General features: G+C 48.3%; 1 protein-coding gene across 1 annotated transcript in view; it reads right to left on the bottom strand.

Moving 5' to 3' along the window:
* Nucleotides 1–24525, bottom strand: part of PIK3C2G (phosphatidylinositol-4-phosphate 3-kinase catalytic subunit type 2 gamma) — a 3221975-nt gene that overhangs the window by 2570750 nt on the left and 626700 nt on the right. Inside the window, exon 8 of the mRNA XM_069628394.1 lies at nucleotides 23699–23762. Coding sequence (XP_069484495.1) covers nucleotides 23699–23762 — 64 coding nt within the window. The remainder of the gene's footprint in view (nucleotides 1–23698; nucleotides 23763–24525) is intronic.

Here is a 24525-nt window from a genome sequence, read left to right as displayed (position 1 = left end):
AGTGTTTTTGCTCAGCCAGTTTCAAAGCCATCTGACAGTTGAAAGTCAAATCTGTTTTTCTCTTGTGTTTAAGGGGGGAAGGTGGGGGTGATATTCTATTTGGTCTGTATTATTCCTGAGTACCTGCTCTCTCCTCACATCTATTTAAATTGCTTATTGGTGGACTGAGGGGTGTCGCAGAGGGAACCTCTAACCACAGTGCTACCTGTTCCAAACCAATCCAAAAGTATTATTTTCTTTGCTGCATTCTTTTTGTGTTCATTACCTAATTCCCAGTGCATTAAATATATTATTCATTGTCCTTGTCATCCCTTGGTGATTATTGTTACCTATTAAAAATATATTGTGTTTTAAATTCTCAATCCATAAATAAATATTTACTGTTCCAAACTAGCCTGATTCCTGGTTCAGTGTGACCGTGGAGGAGGGGGGTATTTTGAGAAGGGTGTGATATGAGTGGTATATCATTCAGAATATTGAATTTATAGACAAAAATAAATAAGGGTTTCCTTTGCGCACTACATGCTGGGCGAGACTTGGGTGTATGCCTGATTGAAATCCCTTACGAAAGGCATGTTACCACATTACTAGCTTACATCAGGGACACAATGGATTGTATGCATAATTTCATCAACATTAACTCAAAGGCGAACTATATAATGGTCACGCCAGATAGGACAGCATGATACATGTCCATCAGACATGACCAAGGCCTGAGTATCCATGTCATTCCTTGAGACATGTGCACCCTCCTTTTCATGACTCACAGAAATGCTGTGTAGTATAATAAAGTTCACAATTGAGAACAAAGTACTCTTCCTGCAAGAAGCCCCCCACAGGGGGAGCATTAACCCCTTCAGGTAATGCCCCAGAGCCCCTAGTTTGCTCAGCCCTTAACAAAGGCCCCAGAGCATTACCTTAAGTGGTAATGACACCTCCGCCCCCCACACATGGGGATAATTACTGTTAGTACCCTGGCCTTTAAGTCCGGGGTACTAAAATCATTTTTCCTCTTCCGAAAATGCTCAGGCGTTTCGGAACAGAAAAAAAAGTTGAAAAATCCCCCCCCCCCAGGGAAGAGAAAAAGAAGTCAGTTTTCCCTTTCCATGGTGGCTAAGGAAAATGTGGGGAAAGGGGAGAGGGCAGGGTGGAGGAAGTGTTAGCAGACTTACCTCATTCCCCAGTGAGGGGAGATGGTGGCCACAAGCCCACAGGAGGATAACGGCAGCCAAATTACCAGTAAGGGGTGGGGGGAGGAGACAGACGAGGTTGCTATCATACTAGATGCCGGGACAATTCTGATAGAGTAAGTGCATAGAAGAAAGTAAGGGGAGGAGATAGGAAAAGGGAGAAGGGAAAGTAGGAGAGAACAGAGAGCTAGCAGTCAAAAGAGTGGAGAAGCAAGAGGGGATAGTGAATACAATTGCAGAAGTCATTAGTAACACATAATTTTGCAAGCCAGGATACAAGATGAAGATGGGAACAGCATGATTCAGGGCCACCATGAGTACAAGATGCAAAGGAAGTCTAGCATGAGAGTTGAGAAAGGGTGACACACCTTGAATGAATGAAGTCCATAAAAGTCAAATCCAGCATTGGTCACAAGACGGTGATGGTGAAACATGAATTTATCAGGACAGACTCCTGCAGAAGTAGGCTTGAGGGGAGTTGGGGGGAGTAGGGTTGAAAAATCAATCAAAACAGGCAACACCTGTGTGCGAGAATGGTGGGGCAAAAGGGAACATCACGGGGGGACCAGAGAGACTATCAGCAACTGAAATCGGGCACAGCAACAGGGTACAAAATCTGCACCCATTATGTAATTTATTCATGGAAAAATGCAAAGAGCTCATGCCTGGTATGATGCTTCAGCAGATTTAACAACATTCTGAAATTTGTGTCTGGTTTATATATGACACTGTCTTCATTTGGGAGACTCAGACACAGTTTGTTTCAAATGTATTCAACATCTGAACAAGCCAAACATTGGGGATGTTTTGATAGACATGGATAGAGTTAAAATCAGCCAAGTCTAAAGCAAATTTGGGCAATATGGATCTGTTTGTTTTTAGAGACATCTTCTTAAGTGTGTGCACTTTATTCGTGCACTGATGGCTGTCATAAATTCAGCCAGGTTTTTTTATTTTATTGGGATCCCCAACACTCCCCTCTAGCCCCAACCCCAACACCCATTCTACCCTACCACAACATACACATCTACCTAGACATGTCATAAGACAAGGGTAGACTATTACACAGTATATCATTTCAGGAGTGAGGTTAAATACAAAAATTAACATGTGCATTCATGGGATCAACACAATGACAGATTTGTATGAATTATACCATAACATAACATTAAGTCCTTCATCAATTACCAAACCACACATGTGCTATGCCCGGGCTCCAAGATACATTTGGGGACCATGATAGAACATTAAAAACAAGAATTTTAGAACATATGTATGTCACTATGAAAAAGTTTTTCCGTTCACCAATAGCAATGCATTATAATCTAAATACGATAGTACAGGGACAAATCTCTTAACACGTGGCATTTTCAGCAATACCTGACCAAGGACTAATCCCAGTGGACACACATATTGATACAAAGACAGCAACTCACAGTACTGTGCTACTGTTAAAAGATGCCAGCCCAAATGCTGGCTACCCACATCCTGTGAAGCCCTCTGCTGCTCTCGCGTTTGGTTTGGCTATAAACAATAAAACAAATAAAATAAAGTAAAATGTATTGGTTCCATGTAATAATGTCGCCGCAAAAATGTCTCCTGACAAAAATGTCACCGTTTTTTGCAGAGACATTATTATATTGAACATGCGGGGGACACCCCTGCATCCCCCGATTTTTATTTTTACATTTTTTTTTTACAAGAGGAGCAAGGGACATCCCTGCATCCAAATCCCCCGCAAACCATCCGCAAACATATTATCACCATATATAATGTCGCCAATGGCTTTTCCCAGCAACATTATGTATGGGGACATTATTACATGGTATCCAATTTGTTAGGATCCAACACATACCACCTCACCAAAATAGGAAGGAATAGAGAACTTGTGTTACTTAAACAAGAAGCAAGATGGATTCTTTATTTATGGAATGTGGAAGAAGGCTTTAATGTAGAACATGTAATGCAAATAATTTATCATTGTTAATTAGGACCACATGTTTCCATTTTTCCTGTCTGTGTTTTGAGTAATTTGGGTCTACCTAGAGAAAAAATATTAGGCCATGTTAGGAGTGGCTCCCTATCAGTCCGGTACTGCCTTGAAGTTTGCTTCTGTTACTTTTAGATTGAGATGTTTTGGTACTTTTTTAGGCCATTATTAGTTCTTCAGTTTTGCATAACTACAATAACTATACATATGTTTTATTACAATGTGATGGTTTGGATTTTTTGGACACATTACACTTTTTTGTGTTGTGATGTATTGATATCTTTAATCCTCAGTATATTTAGGTTCATTATACATTTTTACCAGTTATGATGCTATTTCAATCATGTGTGGGTATTTAGTCTACAGTATTTATGCCACTATGTTATTAATGTACTTAGCGACATATCTTTATGGTTGTCATGGTTTATTGGGTCTACTTTTTTTGCAAAGTTTGCAGCTTTTTACCAACATAGTGTACTTTTTGTGGCATTTCGGTAGTATTTTGATTGTAATGACATTCACAATGCGGAACATTTTGATATATTTCTACTGTTTTCATTAGTCTGTCTTTTAAATTGTTTATGTACCTTTTGAACAATGATACGATTTGTCCCTTATCTATTTTCATGGAAAATGCAATGCAACAATAGGTATTTTGTCTATTTTAATGGTAACTGCTATGCAGTAAGTGTTTGTCAATATTGCCTACCCCTGGGGACCCAGACCAAGTCCAGCAACTCCGGAAGCAGGCATCAAGTTATCCCAAGCAAGCCCAACAACCCCTGCTAGGGGCTATTTGGGTGCAGTCCTGGCGTCTATGGCGCCAGGCTCATATGAGAGTCAGTCCTGGTGCCATAGGCGCCAGGCTCATAGATTAAAACTTACCTGATGCAGACCATGCTGTAAATTTACCTGATGCAGACCATGCTGCAAGAGCTCCAAGCCAAAATATGCTTGGAAGGGACTACTTTACCTAGGGACTATTTTTTTACTCGGGTGGGGCTGGGGAGGAATACTTACCCTGGACTACTTCGGAGGCTATTTAAACAATGCCCAAAGAGCAGCACACTCTTCGCGTTATTCTGCATCCAGCAGCATAACGCACACCGTGCCTGCAAGTCTGCATCCAGTGTTCTGCCACGCCCACCTCGAGTCTGGAGCTCCTAGAAAAAGAGAGAAAGAAGGAAAAAAGGTTAGAACAAGAGCAATACCTCTGATCCTTACCTGAATTCCCGATCCATCGTGCCTTTGAGCTGGAAGAAAGAAGTTATTTTATGCGCGTCGCCTCACCTGCTGCAGCGCCGCGCTGAACTCACCGGCCTTTGCAGCATCTTCACATTCCACCGAATCCTCCTGCATGTTCCCGCCACACTCCGGCACCTAAGGGGAAGACAAGAACAGCAAGGTGAGCCAAGGGAATACACAGAGGCAATATTATTTACCCCATAGACTTACCTGATTTTACCACCGGGGGTACTATATGTCTTCACGGGTCGGCGCAGCTTCCACTGCATCTTCGCCGAACCCCAGCCCCTAAGGGGAAACAAAAGGACAGCAAGGTGAAACCAAGGGACAAACAAGGGGAAACCTCCTCACCGCAATAGACTTACCTGATTTTACCGCCGGAGGCATTATTCCCTGAGACTTCATACTTTCTCTCAGCGCCTGAATAAGGGAGAAAGCAACAGGTTACATATTGACATTATTTCATCGAACTGCGTTGGATAATACAAATCCTTAACTGAATATTACCGGTTGCCACGAGGAACTCTTCACTAGGGTCAAGCTGCAACCTGCAAGGAATCGGACAAGAGTGAAAGTCAGACATTTGAACTCTTACGAACTGCATACTTACGGCGTCTTGCCAGGAATCTCTGAGACAATATTGTTCTGGAACTCACCAATTCCTTCGAGCCAGTGAAGCAACTGGTTATCTACGCGCCCCTGCGCTCAATGCAGGATGGAGAGCTCATCTTTCCAAACCATCAGGTGAGACTATAAGAGGGGACGTCAAGGTGATCAGTGGGGAGAACAGCGGGAGTGGGGGGGTTGACGCTCAACTCCACGGGTGGTTAATCCCCTTTCTCCATTTGCAGAAGAATATTCCTACGGGCCAAGAAAAAGAAGCTAGGTGGGCCAGTCCAGTCCGTCATCTCGGCACTACGCATCACATTGGTGGAGACCGCAGCTGTCCAGTTCAGATCGACGCCCCTGTGGGAGCCAGGTGAGCGTAACAGTGTTTCATGCTAGGTTTTTAAATCATTGTGTTCACCAGAACAGGTTAATTATGGCAAAGCACACAATGCATGAATCACGTTAATTCGAAGCATTTCTGCCGACTTCCTGTGTGTCGTACTCTCTGTGTTGTGGGTACAGACTCATTCTACTTGTCAACTGGGAGTTCAAGAGCCAATAGATGAAGGACACTTTCAGCTTGAATTTGGCTATTGACTTGCTTAGGATCTTTACGGAAATCCTCTCCCTTTCTAACATTTGGTTACTACTGGATCCCTGTCTGTACATTTGCAGACAGCACCCTGTAAGATGTACTGTTTCCCCTCTTCTCAGCCACTCATTCCCCACTTCATTTTCTTTTAAACAACCACATTATTACTCTTTTAGTACTCTGTTACTCTGTTACTCTATTAGCCCAAATACTATACACTGGAATCAAGATTACGACGTACATTTCTACTGTCACTCCCTGTCCTTGCGGGCTACTTCCGATCATTTGCCCTTCCGCCTGGCTCGGAAAAGCTTGAGTAACAGAGAGTTTGAACGCTGACAATTCAGATTTGAAACATTGGGAAATGTCAATCTGGATTTCGGAAAATGGTGGGAACCACCATTAATGCTACAATACTTAACATTCTGCAGTATTGGGCCAGCTCATGAGTATCTATTTAACCTTTGCCTTCTCTTCAGCTTTTAATATAGTAAACTGTGACCGGCTGTCAATAAAATTGTCAAAATTGAATTTACCCCCTTGCTTAAGTATATTAGTGTACCTACACACAGTACTTGTATTGGGGTACGTCTCGATATGGGAGCAAACCTGGCAGTGAAAATACCCACAAAGAGGGGGTCTTAGGCAGGGGTGTGCATTGGCACCCTGCCTATTTAAGTCCCCCCGTTTGGGTGCAGCTCACCTTAAATGGCTTGCCCAAGCCGAGGATATTGTCATCATGGATCACACTCAAATGGGGTTGCAGAGGATGTTAGAAGCAGTGCATATGTATGCCACAGAGAAGGATTTGATAAACAAGGCTCAAACTAAGAATGTGATTTTCTAGAGATACGGTGGAAAATGTGTACAATAAGGGTTTCAAACCCACTTTGTTTATTAATGGCATACCTTTTTTAAGAAAAAGAAGGAAGCCATTCTGGCATTGCTACAAGTAAAGGCTGATAATTTCATACTGAAAATGAATAGAATTAATAAATAATTATGCCCATTATGCCCATTCTGAAATTGTATAAAATGAAAGTGGTTCCAAAGGTAAACTACGGTTTGGAGTCCAAGCTGTCATTTGAATGGCAGGTCATGAACACGTTGGAATCAAGATTATGGTGTACATTTCTACTGTACCCCTTTGTCCTTGCGGGCTACTTCCAATCATTTGCCCTTCTGCCTGGCTCTGAAAACCTTTCTTTTTTTAGTTATAAACTGCTGCAGCTCTTCTGTTTCTTTATCTGTTGGGGGAGTGCCATGATGCCTTGGGGTGAACGTGTGTTTGATAAGTTTTAATAACATTAATAACATAACATACACCTCCCAAATTGTGTTCCACTGGTGGCTGTTCGCTTCAAACTGGGTCTCCTGTCGTTAAACAGTATATTGGTGCTGAATGTGCGGTGACTATTGAGGAAAATATTGATTCCTGTTCTGTAATTTAAGATTATTATTGAGAAGTAGATGAACTGGGTATAGAGGTGCAATGGGTTATTGGAAGAACCAAACTAGTTGAGGACACGAGCCTGGTTAAGTGGAGATTCTGACTGGATAGACACTTTCAATGCCCTCTCAAAATATAAATATCAGAATCTGTGGGACATGTAAAACTATTTATTCATGAGGTTCCGATTTAATGTACTTATAACTGGGGAAATAAGATGTTACAAATAAAACAGATTTATCTTGTCCTTGTCACTTCTGTAAGCTATCTACTGCAATGGAGTCCCTAAAACACTTGTTTGTGTAGTGTCCTTTGTGGTTGAAACCTAAGTCTTCGGGGTCTGGGGGGAGGGAATACATGTTGAATATGAATACCATAGCCCCTGACTACTTTTGAGGTTGTTGCTTTCTGGGGAAATCTGCCTCCCAAATAAGAAGGACCTTAAGGTTTTTTTTAAAAATGTTGGACCTGAATTAATGGCAATGTATGTTTTGATTGATGAATGAACGGTTCATAATTGCTGTTTCTGTGGCTTTATATAATGATCGGTATGTGCTTGTTATTTGTGAAAGATTTATTTTTAAACCAAAGCTCAATAAACAAAAATGAAAAATTAAGTACCCGCATCTTGGTGCCGTCTTGAAAACTACAGTGTGATATTGAAAACATATTGTCATTTAAAATGATAATAGTTGGATCGTGAAACATCCACCAACAATTAAGTTGTCTCGTAGGTCGATAAATAGCTTTGTTTCTTGGAGTAAGTTGTGATAAAATTGGGGAGAAAGGAAGATGTAAAACAGATAAAAAAATGTGTGATAAGTTTACCTCCATAGAGTATGGTGAAACACCATGCAGGGAGTGTTTTTCCTGACATTCAAGTTCCCGGCCCATGACCACAGCCAAAAGAAAAATTCCCATCAAACTCTCAGGAAGTGGTCATTGTCAATGAATGCTAGAAAAGCTGTAAAGCAGAAGAGAACAGAAAGGCTGCTGGAGGAAGTAAGTGGACGTCAGACACTGCAATGAGAATGGGCGAGTCGCAGTCAGATCATGGGAACCAAGAGCAGCTTAAAGAGGAGAAGAAAGCAAATGAACGGAGAAACCCTAGCCACTGGGGCTCTGCTGAGTTACCATATGGAATCTTATAAGAGGACGTTCCTAGGATAGGGGACAGGGATACAAGTGGGAGCAAAACCCCAGGACTCGAACAGTGCAAACACGTATATCCAGCTACGATGAATACCCCATTTGTCGCAGCACTGATCGTGGGACACCCCAGGAGGAGGAGAATAGCCAGGGCCCGCATTTCTTTTCCCCGGACTAGCCTTTTTGGGATGCCTGACGACCAGGCCTATGGCAGGTATAGGTTTCCACCCTGTATCATCCTAGACCTGGTCAGGGAGTGGGAAGATAACCTTACATCACCCACCCTGTGCTCCCAAGCATTGAGCCCCTTGGAGAAGGTGCTCAATGCCCTGCATTTTTTGGTCACTGGGTCATTTCAGCAGACAACTGCCATAGTGGGGGGGGGGGCAGAACACCCGCAGAAAGGCAGGCCGTAGTTCAGGATTTTTACAGGGTGGCACACTTCCCCGAAGTGCTTGGTGCCATAGATTGCACCCATGTGGCCCTACGTCCACCTAGGGCCACTGAGCACATCTATCAAAACTGCAAGCACTGGCATTCCATCAATGTGCAGGTCGTATGTGATGCAAAGTGAATCATCACCTCTGTCTATGGAAACTACCCTGGCTCTACCCATGACAGTTTCATATACAGAATGTCCGCCCTGAGCCGGGCCCTGGAAGCTGGGCAGCATGGCGACACATAGCTCCTAGGTGAGTACAAATGCCTGTGCACATGCATGCATATCACACACAGCCAAATACACAAACCCCAATAATCACAACCATTATCACCTCCCCAGAGGACAGTGCCTACCCTCACATGATGACGCCAATCGGAACCCCACCACACCACCCGAGGTAAGATACAACACTGCCCATATTGCAACCAGGGGCATAGTGGAGCGCACATTCGGAGTGCTCAAGTCACGCTTCCGCTCCCTTCACCCCTCTGGCGGCCAGCTACCATATGCACCCCTAGTAGTGTGCAGGATCATTGTGGCAGCATGTGTCCTGCACAATGTTGCAACACGGCGGGACGTACCGGGGACATGGTGGTGCTCCCACATCCCCAACCACAGGCACAGGCGCTGCCCATGGGAGGGGAAAGGGCCCGTGGCGTGGCAGCCCGGACCCAGCTTGTGCCCACATTTTTCACCTAAACTCCCACCCCTGCGGAGTGCACAGAGGCCTGGCACATACCAGGTGACAATCGCTGATGACAAAGAGACAGTCAACTGTCACAACCTCACCACCCTGAGAATATTGTCATGGAAGTGCTACATTGTGTGCATCCCTAGCTACTTAAACATAAACAATCCTGTGTGACCAAATGGAACACATGCAAGGTGGATATCACCCCCCACCCCTGCAAAACAGGCCATCACAATCCCTGGTATGTCACCCAAACCCTCCCAACCCACATCACCCTTGTCTGCCACACCATGACATGGCATGCAATAGCAAAAGGCCAACACATGATCAATAAGATACGAAGTGACATGTCATAAATGAAAACTGCCATGAGACAATGATGCCTGACATGGAATCAGATGAAATGACTGACCAACAACCTCCCACACATACAAAGTCAGGCACAAATGCTTTCCACCAGTCGTAGCATGAACACAACACTGAATGCCTGTTCACATGCACATTGGGCATGGCAAAATCCCTACTCCCGAACCCGTGTGCTGTGTGTGTCTCCTGCAACATACTGCTCAGCACACAGCACATTGAGCAGCCATTGTGTTGCAGATACAGCTTGAGCATCACATGAAAATGACAAATCAAATCAATAACCAAATGACGCATGTACAGGATACCCAAATGGTAATAGATCATGTGCTGCAGGGACACAGCAGGCCCAAGAATGCAATCTGTGTGCACCTGTGGCCATGGAAGGGTGGTGTACGTGTGGTGGATCATTGTGCAACTGTGTGTGTCATTAGGGACATGCACTCAATATATACATGTGAAATAAAGTGACCCTCAGTGTCCTGTACACATCACATGTGAACATTGCCCATGTGAACACCCCAGCATGTAAAACCACACCAATCCCATGACACCTGAAAAGTAAAGGCAACACAGAAACAGGCATTGACCAGCACAACACATCATGTACATAGTACCCCACAATTACAATGTCATAGTGTCCAAAACACTGTAGCCCAAGCCAACTGTCCAACAACAAAAGGCCCTCCCTCATTTACACATCACCGTGACCTTTGTAACAACTGTGTCTGGGGTATGTAGCCTTCTTCCTTCAAGTCTACCTGGCTACAGGATCACCCTACCCCTTGGTCTCCATGTTCCAGCTTGCGTGTAAATAGGGTCCAGCCCCCTCAGAGGCCACCTTGAGTGGTAGAAATACCAAATCGCAGAGAACTCTCAAGTAGCCAAATCCACAAACCAGGGAAAAAGCCTGTAGGCACCAACAAACCCAGGAAGAGTCTCCAGTAGATGACTTGAAGTAGCAGGAAATGTCAAAGCACATGTACAAGCACAATGATAGAACAACCAAGGTAGCACAGTTGAACAATGGTCCTACAGGATGGGTACCATTTACGGTACATAACATACAATGAGGATGCAACAACTGATGGGCAGTGTCACAGCTCTGGTGTCCAGGCGCAGGAGTGACACAAACCAACCACCCCCGCCGTGGTCTGGGCACCTGCAAGGTCAAACTTACACAGGCCTCTGAGACCCCGGCGGAGAAGGAGGGTCAGGGATATGTTGTTTGGACAGGCATTGGTATGCAGGATAACCTGAAAGAGGGGCAGGAGAGGGGAGTCGGATTTGCAAGGGAAAGAAGTCAAAATACAAAAAACTACTATTCACAATAGCACATACTCAATCTGAGAAAACATGTTCATCATGCACATTGTACAAAATGAGTCAAATGCAAGCCAAAGAGAGACTTATCTCTGGGGTGAGTGCTCGCCTCCTGCCTGCGCACTCTCAGGTCTGGTAACAGGAGCACTTCCATGCTGCAAAGAGAGCGTGAGTTACTAATATGAATGTGGTTAACAACACACACACACACAACAATATCCATGAACCAAAGTAAGTGACTCCTCCACCAACAAACACTCCTGTTTGCTGCTTTGTACCCATACGTTAGCTTGGCCCCCTCATGGTTCATACACTGTCAATGCAGTAAGGCAGGTGCATGTGGGCGCACAGGAAATGGAAACCAATGCGTCAAGAATCACACATAATACAATGGCCCCTGGGTGAGCTGCGACATGCGTATAGCGAGGTGCAACTTCAGTACAAGTTGTGTTCTGGCAGCCGTGGATTTCAATAGGTAGTACAGGTGGCAATTTGCACATGCACATGATATGCACTGCACACAAGTCTGTGCCTCGCAGGGTGTCCCTGTCCGCTGTATCAGTTTCTGGCTAGGAACGCTACTGCCCTATTAACTCTGCTTCAATGGAGCAGGGGGTACTTGAGGATATGTTTGGTTGCCCCTGCGTGTGCCCCTGACAACTTGTAAAGCCACTTTGCATTTGGCCCTCAACGCATGTCAGCTGTACTGTGCGCTTCTCCAACAATGCCTGGCAAAGCTCCCCAGCACTGGTGCTACTTAGCATGCATGTGCAAGTGGCCTGGTGGAAGGTTGGCTGCGGTGTGGGCCCTTGTGCTGCTCACCTTGCCTGGAGCTCCTGGAAACACGTGTGCTTCTGTTGAACGTCTGAGCACAAGACATGTGCTTCTGCTTGCGCACACATGCGCACGTCTGCACCACCGAACGTGGTCATCAGGATTACTCGTCCCTGTGTCTGCTGGCAAAGGTAGTGTGGAGGCTCATTTTCCTGCAGAAAGGGCATAAAAGATATAACTAAGGCTTGAAAGTACCCTGTGTGTGCGTCTTCGTGCTGGTTGTCACTGGGCCAGGTTACAGACCTACATCCAAACTCCTCCCACCATCAGTGTGACTTTGACAGGCCAAGGGTGCAGGCTACTGTGTACAGCATGAAGGCCATCAAGCACATATATAGGCAAGAAAATAACATACATCACAATCCACATCAATTAATGAAGACATCAACCACGTACTCACCCAAATTGATTACAGACATGGGGTGGATAAAACGCTACAAATCCCCACTAGGGATGTTAACACAAGTGGTACAGCAGCAGACAGGTCACAGTTATAACGAAAGTCCAAAGCCCTTGTGTAAATGTTTTTAACACCAAACCATCCTTGCAAGCCCATGGATAAGGGAAGCAGGAGTGGTCTATGTGAGTCAGGACCCCAAGCTGCAAACACATACAAGAGACACGCTTGAAGGGCCCAGTTGGAACAGACAGTGGATGCTTTCAAACACCACAAAGCACCACACCGTCACATGAATGCACAATAGACAAACAATATTAAACTATATTAACTAATTAAACTAACAATGAACAACCTACATAACCTAATTAAAATAACTATCAAAAAGTCAATATTAACTAACTAAACTAAAATCAAAAATCTAAAATGGCCACATACGACCCGGGGGGGGAGGGGGAAGGTAAAGGGTGCACCTCAACATCGACATGCGATGATGTTGGGACCAAAAAAAAAAACCTCCATGTGCTCAACGCCTGCACAGCCCGACCTGTGTGGGAGATATCTCGTCGTCCGAATCTGGCTCATCCTGAAAAGGAGGATGTGGCACAGGAGCCTGACCACGCCTAGCCGCAGCTTGCCCCTCGTCAGCAGCAAGTCTGCCGGATGGGTGAGCCTGGTTCTGTGTGGCGATGACACGTAGGTCTGCATGCAGAACCTCCTGTGATACGCGTGCTTCCTCTTGCAAGGTAACACGTGTACCACAGAGTTCTTCCTGCAAGGCCTGGCTGGACAACTGATGCACCTCCTGGCAAGCATGTAGCTCAGCCGAGATGGTATGCTCAAGCTGCGCAAATCTCTCCTCTGCCCGCTCCCTCTGGGTCATCATGAGCACACCGAGAGTGGATGTGAGGGAAGCATACTCAACCTCCATGGCCTTCATGTGTGCCTCTGCGTGAGCAGCAATTGCTTGACGCAAAGACACCATTTCAGCCTGCTGTGCCCTGTCTGAGGCTCGATGCCCAGCTTGAGCGAGGGGGCCGTGGACCGTGCCGCCTGCTGCTGGAGAAGCACCTGCCTAGCAGGGGGAGCACAGATTGGGCCACACGTTCCATGCTCACAGGGATGCTATCAAGTGCTGCCCCCTGCCGTTCTGAATTGGCAGTCATGTCTTGCTCCCATTCAGTATACCTTGGAGGCGCGCGGCCACCGCGTTGCTGGGCTTGACACCTGCGGGATACAAGGACCGGCCGTCCTCGTTGGGTTGGCACCGCCCGCGGCTGCACGACTACATGCCCCCGTCGACGTGATGGCCCAGGTGTGCTGGGTGACCCTGTGTCCCGATCCATCACAGGCGGAGGTCGTACCACTGTCTGGCCCCTCAGCGCAGGTGTCGCGGACAGAGGAGTGTCCACATCAGAATCACTCACCCCTGACGTATGGACCTGATGCACATCCAACTCGACATGGACGTCAGAGTGGGCATCTGGGCTGGACTCATTGCCAGCCAAAGACAAGATGGTCTGTAGGTCATGTGGGTTCTCGGGGTCTACCACCCCACAACCCCCACTTGTGCCGGGTTGCTCTTGTGATAACAACCCTGTGCCTGGCATGACAACACCATCCTCTGGCTCCATTGCGTCATCATCTGAAAAGTGGAGAGAAAAAAACATTAGTACACATGTTAGAAGCACATAACACACACACACATAGACATCACACAGACAGCCAACACATGAAGCAGACATGTCACACACAAAAGAGAACCTGCCATGCATGCCAAGTCAATTTGACATTGCATCAGTGAGCATGCATGTAGAAGGGTGTTATACGGCTCAGAAGTGGGTCGATGCAGTGCAGAACATGTGTATGTTACTCACTATCTTTTGAGGTCAACCCAACGCTTCTTGCACTCGGCAGCAGTGCGCACCTCATGGCCGAATGCACGCACATTATCCACAACATGCTTCCAGTGGGTATTCCGATGGGCAGCCGTAGTTTGACAATTCGGCCCCACTAGCATGTCACGGCTGTGTTCCCGCACATAGTCCACAAGGACGTCCAGTTCCTGCGCAAAGAAAGGCTTCTTCCTTGATGTTCAGGAGGCCGTGGGTGTGTCTGGGGTCCCAGCCTGTGTTGCAGGTGCAACCTTCCTCCTTTTCGGTGGCGGTGCGGACGCTGGCTGGCGAATGCCGCCCTGATCAGTATGGCCAGTGGCACCGGTGGATTGAACCAAGGGAGTGGCATGTGGAAGGACGATCAAAGGCCTGACTTGTGTCAGTGGCTGCTGGGTGCCCTGGAATGGACCCTGCGCAGCAACATCCGCTGTGGCAGGGTCATTGACCGCGACTGTCCTGGTTGGTAGACTCACAACCGGGCTGTTGTTGGCTGCATCTGCCCCTGCACTCGCCAACACCAGGCTGGATGGGACAGCAGATGACATTACTGCCCCAGGGACACCTGCCTTGGTCAGGGCAGCCCTGCGTGCACCTATGGTGCTCCTCCTGACCTGCTGGAAATCTTCCATGGACTCTTCAAGTGCCAAGGCAGCCTGCGCTGGCAGACCCTGAGCCTGGGTGGTGGTGTCCACAGCTGCACCTGCAGCTACCACTACCATTGGGCCCGTGGCAGCCGATGAAACGGACTGCCGGGTCACATGTGCGGCAGTGTCAGATGCAAGAACTGCATCTCCCAGAGCCGCAGGGGTGGTGGCATGACTGCACCAACACGTGGCACAACATCATGCCGAAGTTGTGCACCCCTGCCTCTTCCCCCTCTGCAGCCACCCTGGACAGCCTGGAGTCCCCCTACTCCCTGGTCACCCCGGCCACGTCCCTGACCACACCCGCCATGAGGAGTATGCCCAGCTGAGGCGCCCTCACCTTTCGTGGCCTCCCAACCATGGCAAAGATGGAGTAGTGCCAGCACAGATGTAGTAGTGCCAATGGGAGGTGTGCACGACAATTGTCCTGGGCAATTGGGGTGAAGGGGCTGGGATACAAGATGTTAAAAGCACCCCTGCACCTGCAAGGCTCTATGTGACCCCGGTGATGAAGTGACAGGTCACGAAACGCTCAGGCACCCCAAAACTGCAGTAAAACCGTCCACGCAACCCCCGGTAGCCCACATGTGTGTAATTAACCTCCCGCTGTATACGGTGGCACCCAGGGACACGAAAAACACATACGCGTGGGACAGGCAGGCTACTATGACCTCTAAAACGGGTGCGCGATACACAGGGGCACCCGCAGTGGGAAAAATAGCATGCACGACTCACCGTCAGACTAGCGTGATAATGAAAAACACGCATAGCCAATACCTCCGCCAAAAGAAGAGATATGTCCTTGATCCGCTGTGGAGTTGTGATGGTGCGCGAAACAACACGAAGTAGCAACACACATGTTGGTCTCCACAAAAGGCATGTACAGTGAACTGCTGGCCCGCTCACCTTTACACCGTGCTGAGGGAAACACCCGCGAGCGTGATGTCACTTATGCGTTTAGGCCCTTTACTCGGATTACACGCATTGACACGTGTACGTGCTGTTTTTTCACGTGCTGAATCACTATGCACCCGTCACGAGGGAAACAGACGCGCTTACGCGCTAAGGGCCTTTCCTCGAATTACGCGCTGAAGTGCACTTTTTTCACATGCCAAGTCACTCTGTATCAAGCTGGCCACGCGACAACACACGGAAGACCACGCTCCTGCCCTGAAGGCCATTTTCCTGTCCCCAGAACCCCGAGCACGCTCCCACCTGCCATCTGCTGCTGCCTGCCTACCTGCCTGCTGCCCCCGTGCCCTGCTATTTGGTGCCTGCACGTCAGCCATCTGCAGGGGTCCAGTTGCTGGGTCCACTCCTGCTGGAACAGAAGACTCCCGACTGGTATACCATCGCTCCACAGCCCAGCCCCAGGACCCAGTTGCCAACCCACACCTGCCTTAGGGGTCACCATGTCAGGGCAAACACCATCAGTGACCACTGGCGACCCCCAGCCAGAGAGGCAAAGGGCTACCAGCTTCAGCGATAAGGAAGTTGGTATCCTGGTGGAGCAAGTTCTGGGGCATTATGATGCCCTCTTCACACCATTGCGTGCCGACAAGGAAGGACGGGAGAGGATCTGGGAGGACGTAGTGGTTTCCATCAATGCGGAGGGGGTGGCAACTCGCGACATCAAACACGTCCGGAAGTGCCGGGAGGACTTCAGGTCCAGGACCCTCAGCAAGGCCCGGCGCCTCTTGAAGGCAGAGGATGCAGAGGGATGCCAGGTCAGCCTGACCAACATCCAGACGAGGGTCCTGGAATGCATAAGCCGAGCGCTCCATGTCCAGATCCTTCAGAGGCAGAGCCGCCTGGAGTTCAGTGGTAAGTGTCCATGCATTGCTGTGTGAAACAGGGCATTTAGCAGTGTGCTGGTAGTCATCTACTTGCCTGTATTTGTGACATAGGCCATGTATGGATGTGTGTGTGCAGGGACATCATGGTGCTGCATGTGAGACCAGTCATGCGTGAACCACATGGATGGTGCATGTGTTACAATGCAACATGGGGAGTAGCATGCGTAATGCACACATGAATGCATGCCTGTCTCTGTTCCTGGACATGGATGGGGTGTGAGAGATGGGTGCTGCTGTCATGGACATGTATTGTGTACATGTCTGTGTGTCTGAGCAGCGTGTGTGTGACTTTGAAATGCCATGGATGCATGACACATGTCCGTGACGATGTGTTGATTCACTGATGCAGTCTAGTCATCCTTGTATCCACTGTGTCTGTGGTGTACGAGGCCAGATGCATGAGCCTCCGGTGATGTGTGTGCATGGAGTCAGTATGACCCATGATGCATGTGAGTTTGAAGACAACATTTATGTCAATAGAGGCCCTGGTACATGGATGCTAATGTTGATTGCATGCGCCGTGCCTGTTTCTGCATGTGTGTTGCCTGCATTGACCCATGTGTGGTGGAGGGAGAGGATGGAAGTGACGTTTGACAGTGCCACTCATGTGCTATTGCTTCCTGTCTAGGGGACATTTGTACAGTACCCTGATGCTTGTGTTCTATGTCTCCCTCTACACAGCGTCGAGTGAAGAAGAGGGCGGAGACGGCGCTGTGGAGCAAAGCGACAGGGATGCCTCCACCGGCCAGCGACACAAGGCCCAGCCACCCTCACAGGAATTACCATCATCCGGGAGTGAGGGGACTGGTACCGCGTCTGCCACTATGGCTGCAGCGGAAGGGCCAGGTGAGCCCCCACAGGGGCTTGCGATGGCGGAAGACGGTGCAGAGACATCCAGGTTGGTGGTCTACACAAAAGAGGAGGAGGCCGCTACTGAGCCGCACTTGGGGCCTGGTGGGGGTGGTACCACTGGTGCAAGTGGTGCAGTCCAGGGCCAGAGGCAGGAGGCAGCACAGGTCGCTGCTGAGGGGCCTGTGCATGTCACTGTCCCTGACCCTGTGACTGCACCACCATGCACCAGCAGGGGTGCCCCGTCCCAGGCCCATCCGCAGGTAGGAGGGAGGCCCACGTCATCTGGCACTCCACTACCTGCGGACGAGGAGACCTATGACCATATGGGGCTGTCCTGATTGGTGTCGCGTTGCGCACGCCTGACATTCGGGATGACGTGCGTGCTTCCTGGGGAGACCACGCACGCCATCACGAAGAGCTGCGTGGCAACGTGGCACAGTTGGGAGGGGCCCTGGTCGGAGGGTTCCTACATGTGTCGAGCACTCTGGCGGCCCTCTCCTCCTCTGTGGAGACTATGCGCCAGTGGTTCTCCCTGCCGTCTTCCGGACCAGATTCAACTAAGGCCCCCTGTGGACCTGGCCGGAACAACGCAGCCAGCTTGGTGGAGATGACATCCCTGCCACAGTCGGGAGTCGGAGGTCCAGCAGGGGTGGACACCCCACCAACTGGAGACCAGCAGATGGAGGATCTGCCGTCATCATCGGGCAGGGCACATGGACAGCATCAGCAGGCTCAAGGTGGGAGCGGTGATGGCTCGGGGCCATCAACATCAGAGGGGCAGGTATCGGCCGGAGGGCAGGAGGACCCTGGAAGGGGAGTGTCTTCCATGTGGCAGCGGTTGGGCCAGCGGATAGATGCGGAGCAGCGGCGGGCGGAAGAGGCACGGCTCACTATCGTCAGGGTGGAGTTCTCCATGCGCAGGGCGTTGAGGTGGGCTGAGTGCCTCGAGGCAACTTGCAGGGAGTTGGATCAGGCCATGTCTGCATCCCTGCGAGACCTCGGGGCCAGGGGAGAGGCCCGCCTCCGGGACATCGACATCGAGTTCGATGATGTCCTGGCCCGGGACATAACAGAGTGAGCGTAGGACTTGCCCGCCGCCATTGTATGTAGTTAATTAGTGTTAGGTTTCCTTTCTGTTTTTATTTCTTTTGGGGTGCTTGGACAATGCCCCACCTTTTTGTATATAGTTGCTCATTAGGTAGGGTTTTTTGTAGGTTTCCTTTCAATGGTTGGGCTCATGGACCCTGGATTTGTACTTTGTATATAGTTCAACATTGGATTTCATTTTTTTTTTTCATGGATCAATGGTTTTGTCTTATTTTTTAACGTTGGATTTGTTTTGACGGACAGACACTTTGGACCCATGTGCTTTTGGATTGATTTGGATTCTGCTTTCACACATTTTTATTTTATATTTTGGACATGCAGCTTTTTCTTAATTATTTCCATTATTGTGTGTTTCATTTCATTCCCTTGCTTTTGTGTTTAATACATTTTTATTTCATACTTCAATGTGTGGTATTCTTTCTTTTGTTTCATGCATGTCACGATGTGTGTTTTCTCAATCACATGCACCCATTGTGTGTGTGTGACGGAAATGTGTTGATGTGCATACTTGCCATTTGGGATGTATCATGTGACGAGGATTTCAATGTGGGGTTGATGTAATACTTGGTTGTGTGTTTGAAATGGGGTGGCGTGGGGTGTGATTTGGGTGGCCATAAGGCCCATGATTGTGGATCGTGATTACGTGTTGGGGGCACATGAGTCGGGGCCTGCTGGCAAGTGCCTGTCACTGCTGGGCGGGTGGGGGTGCAGGGACATGAGTCAGGGCTTGCTGGTAGGTGCCTGTCACTGCTGGGTGGGTGGGGATGCAGGGACATGCCTGTCACTGCTGGGTGGGTGAGTGGGGGTGCAGGGACATGGGTTGGGGCCTGCTGGCAGGTGCCTGTCACTGCTGGGTGGGTGGGTGGGGGTGCAGGGACATGGGTTGGGGCCTGCTGGCAGGTACCTGTCACTGCTGGGTGGGTGGGGTGCAGGGACATGAGTCGGGGCCTGCTGGCAGGTGCCTGTCACTGCTGGGTGGGTGGGTGGGGGTGCAGGGACATGAGTCAGGGCATGCTGGCAGGTGCCTGTCACTGCTGGGTGGGTGGGGTGCAGGGACATGGGTTGGGGCCTGCTGGCAGGTGCCTGTCACTGCTGGGTGGGTGGGGGTGCAGGGACATGAGTCGGGGCCTGCTGGTAGGTGCCTGTCACTGCTGGGTGGGTGGGGGTGCAGGGACATGCCTGTCACTGCTGGGTGGGTGGGTGGGGGTGCAGGGACATGGGTTGGGGCCTGCTGGCAGGTGCCTGTCACTGCTGGGTGGGTGGGGGTGCAGGGACATGAGTCGGGGCCTGCTGGCAGGTGCCTGTCACTGCTGGGTGGGTGGGTGGGTGGGGGTGCAGGGACATGAGTCGGGGCATGCTGGCAGGTGCCTGTCACTGCTAGGTGGGTGGGGGTGCAGGGACATGAGTCGGGGCCTGCTGGCAGGTGCCTGTCACTGCTGGATGGGTGAGTGGGTGGGGGGACATGAGTCAGGGCCTGCTGGCCGGTGCCTGTCACTGCTGGGTGGGTGGGGGTGCAGGGACATGAGTCGGGGCCTGCTGGCAGGTGCCTGTCACTGCTTGGTGGGTGAGTGGGGGTGCAGGGACATGAGTCGGGGCCTGCTGGCAGGTGCCTGTCACTACTGGGTGGGTGAGTGGGGGTGCAAGGACATGAGACGGGGCCCGCTGGCAGGTGCCTGTCACTGCTGGGTGGGTGGGGGTGCAGGGACATGAGTCGGGGCCTGCTGGCAGGTGACGTTCACTGCTGGGTGGGTGGGGGTACAGGGACATGAGTCGGGGCCTGCTGGCAGGTGCCTGTCACTGCTGGGTGGGTGGGGGTGCAGGAGGACATGTGTCGGTGCTCACTTGTGCATGGTGACATGTGGGCTGGCTGGGGGGCATGGCCAAGGGTGGATGGGCTGCCTGCGGGGCATGGCCAGGGGTGCAGGGTAATCCCCTGTGTTGTGGGCTGCCTGCAGGGCCTTGGGAGGGGGGAGAGGGCACACCTGGGTGGACACACACTGGCAATTCGCATTGGGGCACCCCAGGAATACACGTTCCCCCGCTCACCCAGCGAAATCGCATGTGGAACTCCCCGCACACCCCTCAGAATACACGTACCCCGCTCGGCCAAGGCCTATCGCGTGTAAAACGTCCCGCGCACCACCAGAATACACGTACCCTGCTCGGCCAAGGCCTATCACATGTAAAACTTCCTGCGCACCTCCAGAATACACATACCCCTCCAGCGGCAGCGAAAACACGTGTAAAACTCCCCGCGCACCCCTCAGAATACACATACCCCGCTCGGCCAAGGCCTATCGCGTGTAAAACATCCCGCACACCCCCAAAATACACATACCCCTCCCACGGCAGCGAAAACATGTGTAAAACTCCCCGCCCACCCCTCTGAATACACATTCCCCGCTCGTACCAGGTAAATAGTGTCGAAAAGCACCCCCCCTGTGGCGTGGGCCGCCTGTGGGGCATGCCCAGGGTGGATAGGGTGCATGCATTTATTTTGGGGGTGCGCATGAAGTATCACACGCGATAGGCCTTGTGCAAGCGGGGTGCGTGTATTTCGGGGGTGCGCAGGATGTTTTACATGCGATAGGCCTTCGCCGAGCGGGGTACATGTATTCTGAGGGGTGCGCGGGGAGTTTTACATGCGTATTCGCTGCCGCGGGAGGGGTACGTGTATTTTGGGGGTGCACGGGACGTTTTACACTCTACTTTATCTGAAGACGATTGGTGGATGGCTCTTACCAGCGGAGAAGATACACAATGTGGGTTGCCAGTGGCGTCGTTTTTATCAACCTGGAAGGTCAAGAAAATAGAACACTGGATGGAACATTAACCCAGTAGTATAGATTTAAGAGTCTGAACATGAACCTCTCTAACCCCGAAACCCTGCTCTGTTTTTCTTTTTAACGGCAATGCGCTTATGAAGGATGGTTTATCAGGGATGGATAATTGTTGGAAGTTTTATTTTGTAAAAATTGTTTAGACAATTAAGTCAAATATAAATAAAATTTAAAAAATGAACTGTGTAACTTGAGAGTATAAGCAGTGGCAAGAGCCAGGAAAATATGTGAAAGTGCAACAAGTGAATGGTGGCAAAACAAGCAGTGAAAAAAGCATTAAGAGGATCTGAAACGCAAATAAGTCAAGCACCACTGTGAAACCAAAACAGTGGCAATGTGCCTATGAAAAAGCAGCAAGTGAGGTGCGTTTGTTGCATGATCTGTAATGGGTGGACCGTGTGGTCTGACCTTTGCGCCTAGACCGAGTACACCCACCTAAGGGAAAGCCACTTAAATCACCCACAAGCTAGTGATTGAATATAAATGAAAACTTGTGTGATATGAAATTAAGGAACTGAACTCTATGAAATTGGTGAAAAGTAACCAAGCCAGAAGAGCCGCGAAGTTTCCCAAGGAATTGTGTTGTTTTGAAAAGTTAAGAGACTTGAAAGCTTGGGAAATGGAACCCCTCTTTTTTATAACATGAACTCTCTTGAACCTAGGGGAAGGTAACATCCCTTTTGCAACTAAGAGCTGTAAGAAGCTCTGAACTTTTATTTGAGCACTTATCATACTGATGCTGACATACCTACTCATTGCATACAATTAGATGTGAGGGCAAGTATAAGTTTTGGACACAAACATTTGCTTTGGACTTTCCGACAGAGACTATCATTAGTTTCATTGAAGTAGGGAAATTCCACCTTAGCATAGGGCAAGTACGGCCTTTTTCCAACCCTCATTTTGATTTAATAAACGCTCATAGCCCAAACTTTATTCAGTTGTCTGTCTCTACTTCATGATGCCTTCACATTGCCTTATGTGAAATGTTAGTAATGTCCATAGAGAAACAATGCTTGGTAGAATGCAAGAATGTTTCGTGTTTATTAGAATATTTCAGACTTATTTGGACATTTTTGTGATTGAAAGTGGTTGCCGCTGTGGACTTTTAAACGGTAAAATGTCATTTTGTTTTAAATAATTGTATGTACATACCATATTGTAGTGGGATGCTGCATAAAGCCGTAGACCCGGTTATCTGAAAATAACAACTCATCTTTGAAAAACATTTCGATTTTGACTACCTCACTGTATGTTTTTTTCCCTGAATCGTGTGGTGGGATTGTATAAATAGGTGTGTTAGATCTGTGTGTCACATCTGAGTGAACCAACTGCCACAAATACTACACAATATACAATATTCATGACAATATTGGACGCAACATAACTGAAATCATAGTTTCCGATAGTAACACAGTTTCACAAGTTTGAACAAAAAATTAAATGGAGTCCTTTTTTAAATTGATCAAGATATGAGCATCTGAATTTGCTAAACTAATCGATACGCCTAGAGCCAACCATGTCCTTCAATGTGCATTGGTGCTGAGGGAGCAAAAGGGATGGTCACTATTGGCCTGACCAAATATTGGCATCAATATGAAACCAATAGGATGCTGGAAAATAAAATCCTGTTAAGTTGTGAGGATACAATAGCCGAGAAGAAACACCACAAATCAGTGAAAGGAATTGTCTTAGTTCCTGGACACACATGCCAGTGGTTGTGTGAGGTAAGGTAACCACGTTTGTCAATCAAGGAGAAGACAGATCACATTATGAAAATACCACCCTAAGGCCCAGTAAAGCAACTAATAGACTGCATTTACGTTTTCATGATTTGTGACACTAAATGCATGCGCCTTGAAACATAGTCAATTATATTCACAGGGTGAAGCCAGTGCTACAATGCCATTCAAAACAAATTACTTATTGTATATGCTATTTTTACCGGTGGTTTCAAATAAATATATTTTTTTGTAGAGCTACTAGGTCGAATCCATGAGCTAGCCAATGTATACTTCACCAATTGGCAACATGACAGTTCCAGCCCTGCCCCACTGCCAAGCATTGTGATGACATAAAACGTGCATTGGTCCCTTTCCCCTCCTCCCCACTGAATTACCAAGTTCTGTTGATACCCAGTTTCAGCACAATAAATTAAACACGCTCCATGATAGAGCCTTGTAAACGTCTCTATAATGTGTGGTTGTCCACCATTTTGTAAATTCATACCTGGTTTTGTACCAAACATGACAGCTGATTGCAATACTTCAAAATAGCCGCAGAAAGGATTTGCCTGAAAATATACATAAGGTGGTTTAATTCAAAAGATTGCTGAGCAAAATGTCAGAGACAGCGATGATGATTAATAAACGCATATATTCTCAAACGATTGTGCAAACAATACAAAGTGTGACTGTAAATATGATGCTGACTTAGAAGTAGGCATGCACTTTTGAAGTTACAGACCATCTTTATCCAGCAGTAAAAAGCAAAATGAGGAGAAAGGAACAGTAATGAGAGGTTTACATCCAAAGGTGGCACGCAAGGAAAGCAGTGCTGTGATCCTCTCCTCTCACAGCTACACATCAACACAACAGAACCACTAGTTTGCAGTCAGAACACACGTAAATATTCTTCTGCTCAAAAGAAACTCACGTTTATAGTTAAAGCAGTTAAATCGATTGTGCATTTCCAGACATGCAATAAATGCGTTCAAAAGCAGGGTCTAGCGAATATGAAAACATGCACATTTCTGTTCATGATAAAAATGTCCTGTACACTAGGATACACAACGGAAGGGATAGCATGTGTTATAATAGGGGTCTGCAACCTGTGGCTCTCTAGACATTTTGAACTACAACTTCCATGATCACTCACTAAGGTCTATGCAGGCCAGAGATAAAGGTAGTTGTAGTCCCAAACATTTGGGATGCTCAAGATTGCATACTACCGTTGTACCGTATTCTTTTCACAGGTGCAATTGAACATTGCACTGATTAAACCATCTGCTCCAAAGGTCAACATTTTCAAATCCTGGCTGATTATTCTGAAGGCCC

The sequence above is a fragment of the Ambystoma mexicanum genome, chromosome 12 (genome assembly GCF_040938575.1).
Source record: "Ambystoma mexicanum isolate Mex_15411 chromosome 12, UKY_AmexF1_1, whole genome shotgun sequence".
In the NCBI taxonomy this organism is placed as follows: domain Eukaryota; kingdom Metazoa; phylum Chordata; class Amphibia; order Caudata; family Ambystomatidae; genus Ambystoma; species Ambystoma mexicanum.
Note: the sequence above shows the minus strand (reverse complement) of the source record. Positions and strands in the feature narration are given on the sequence as shown.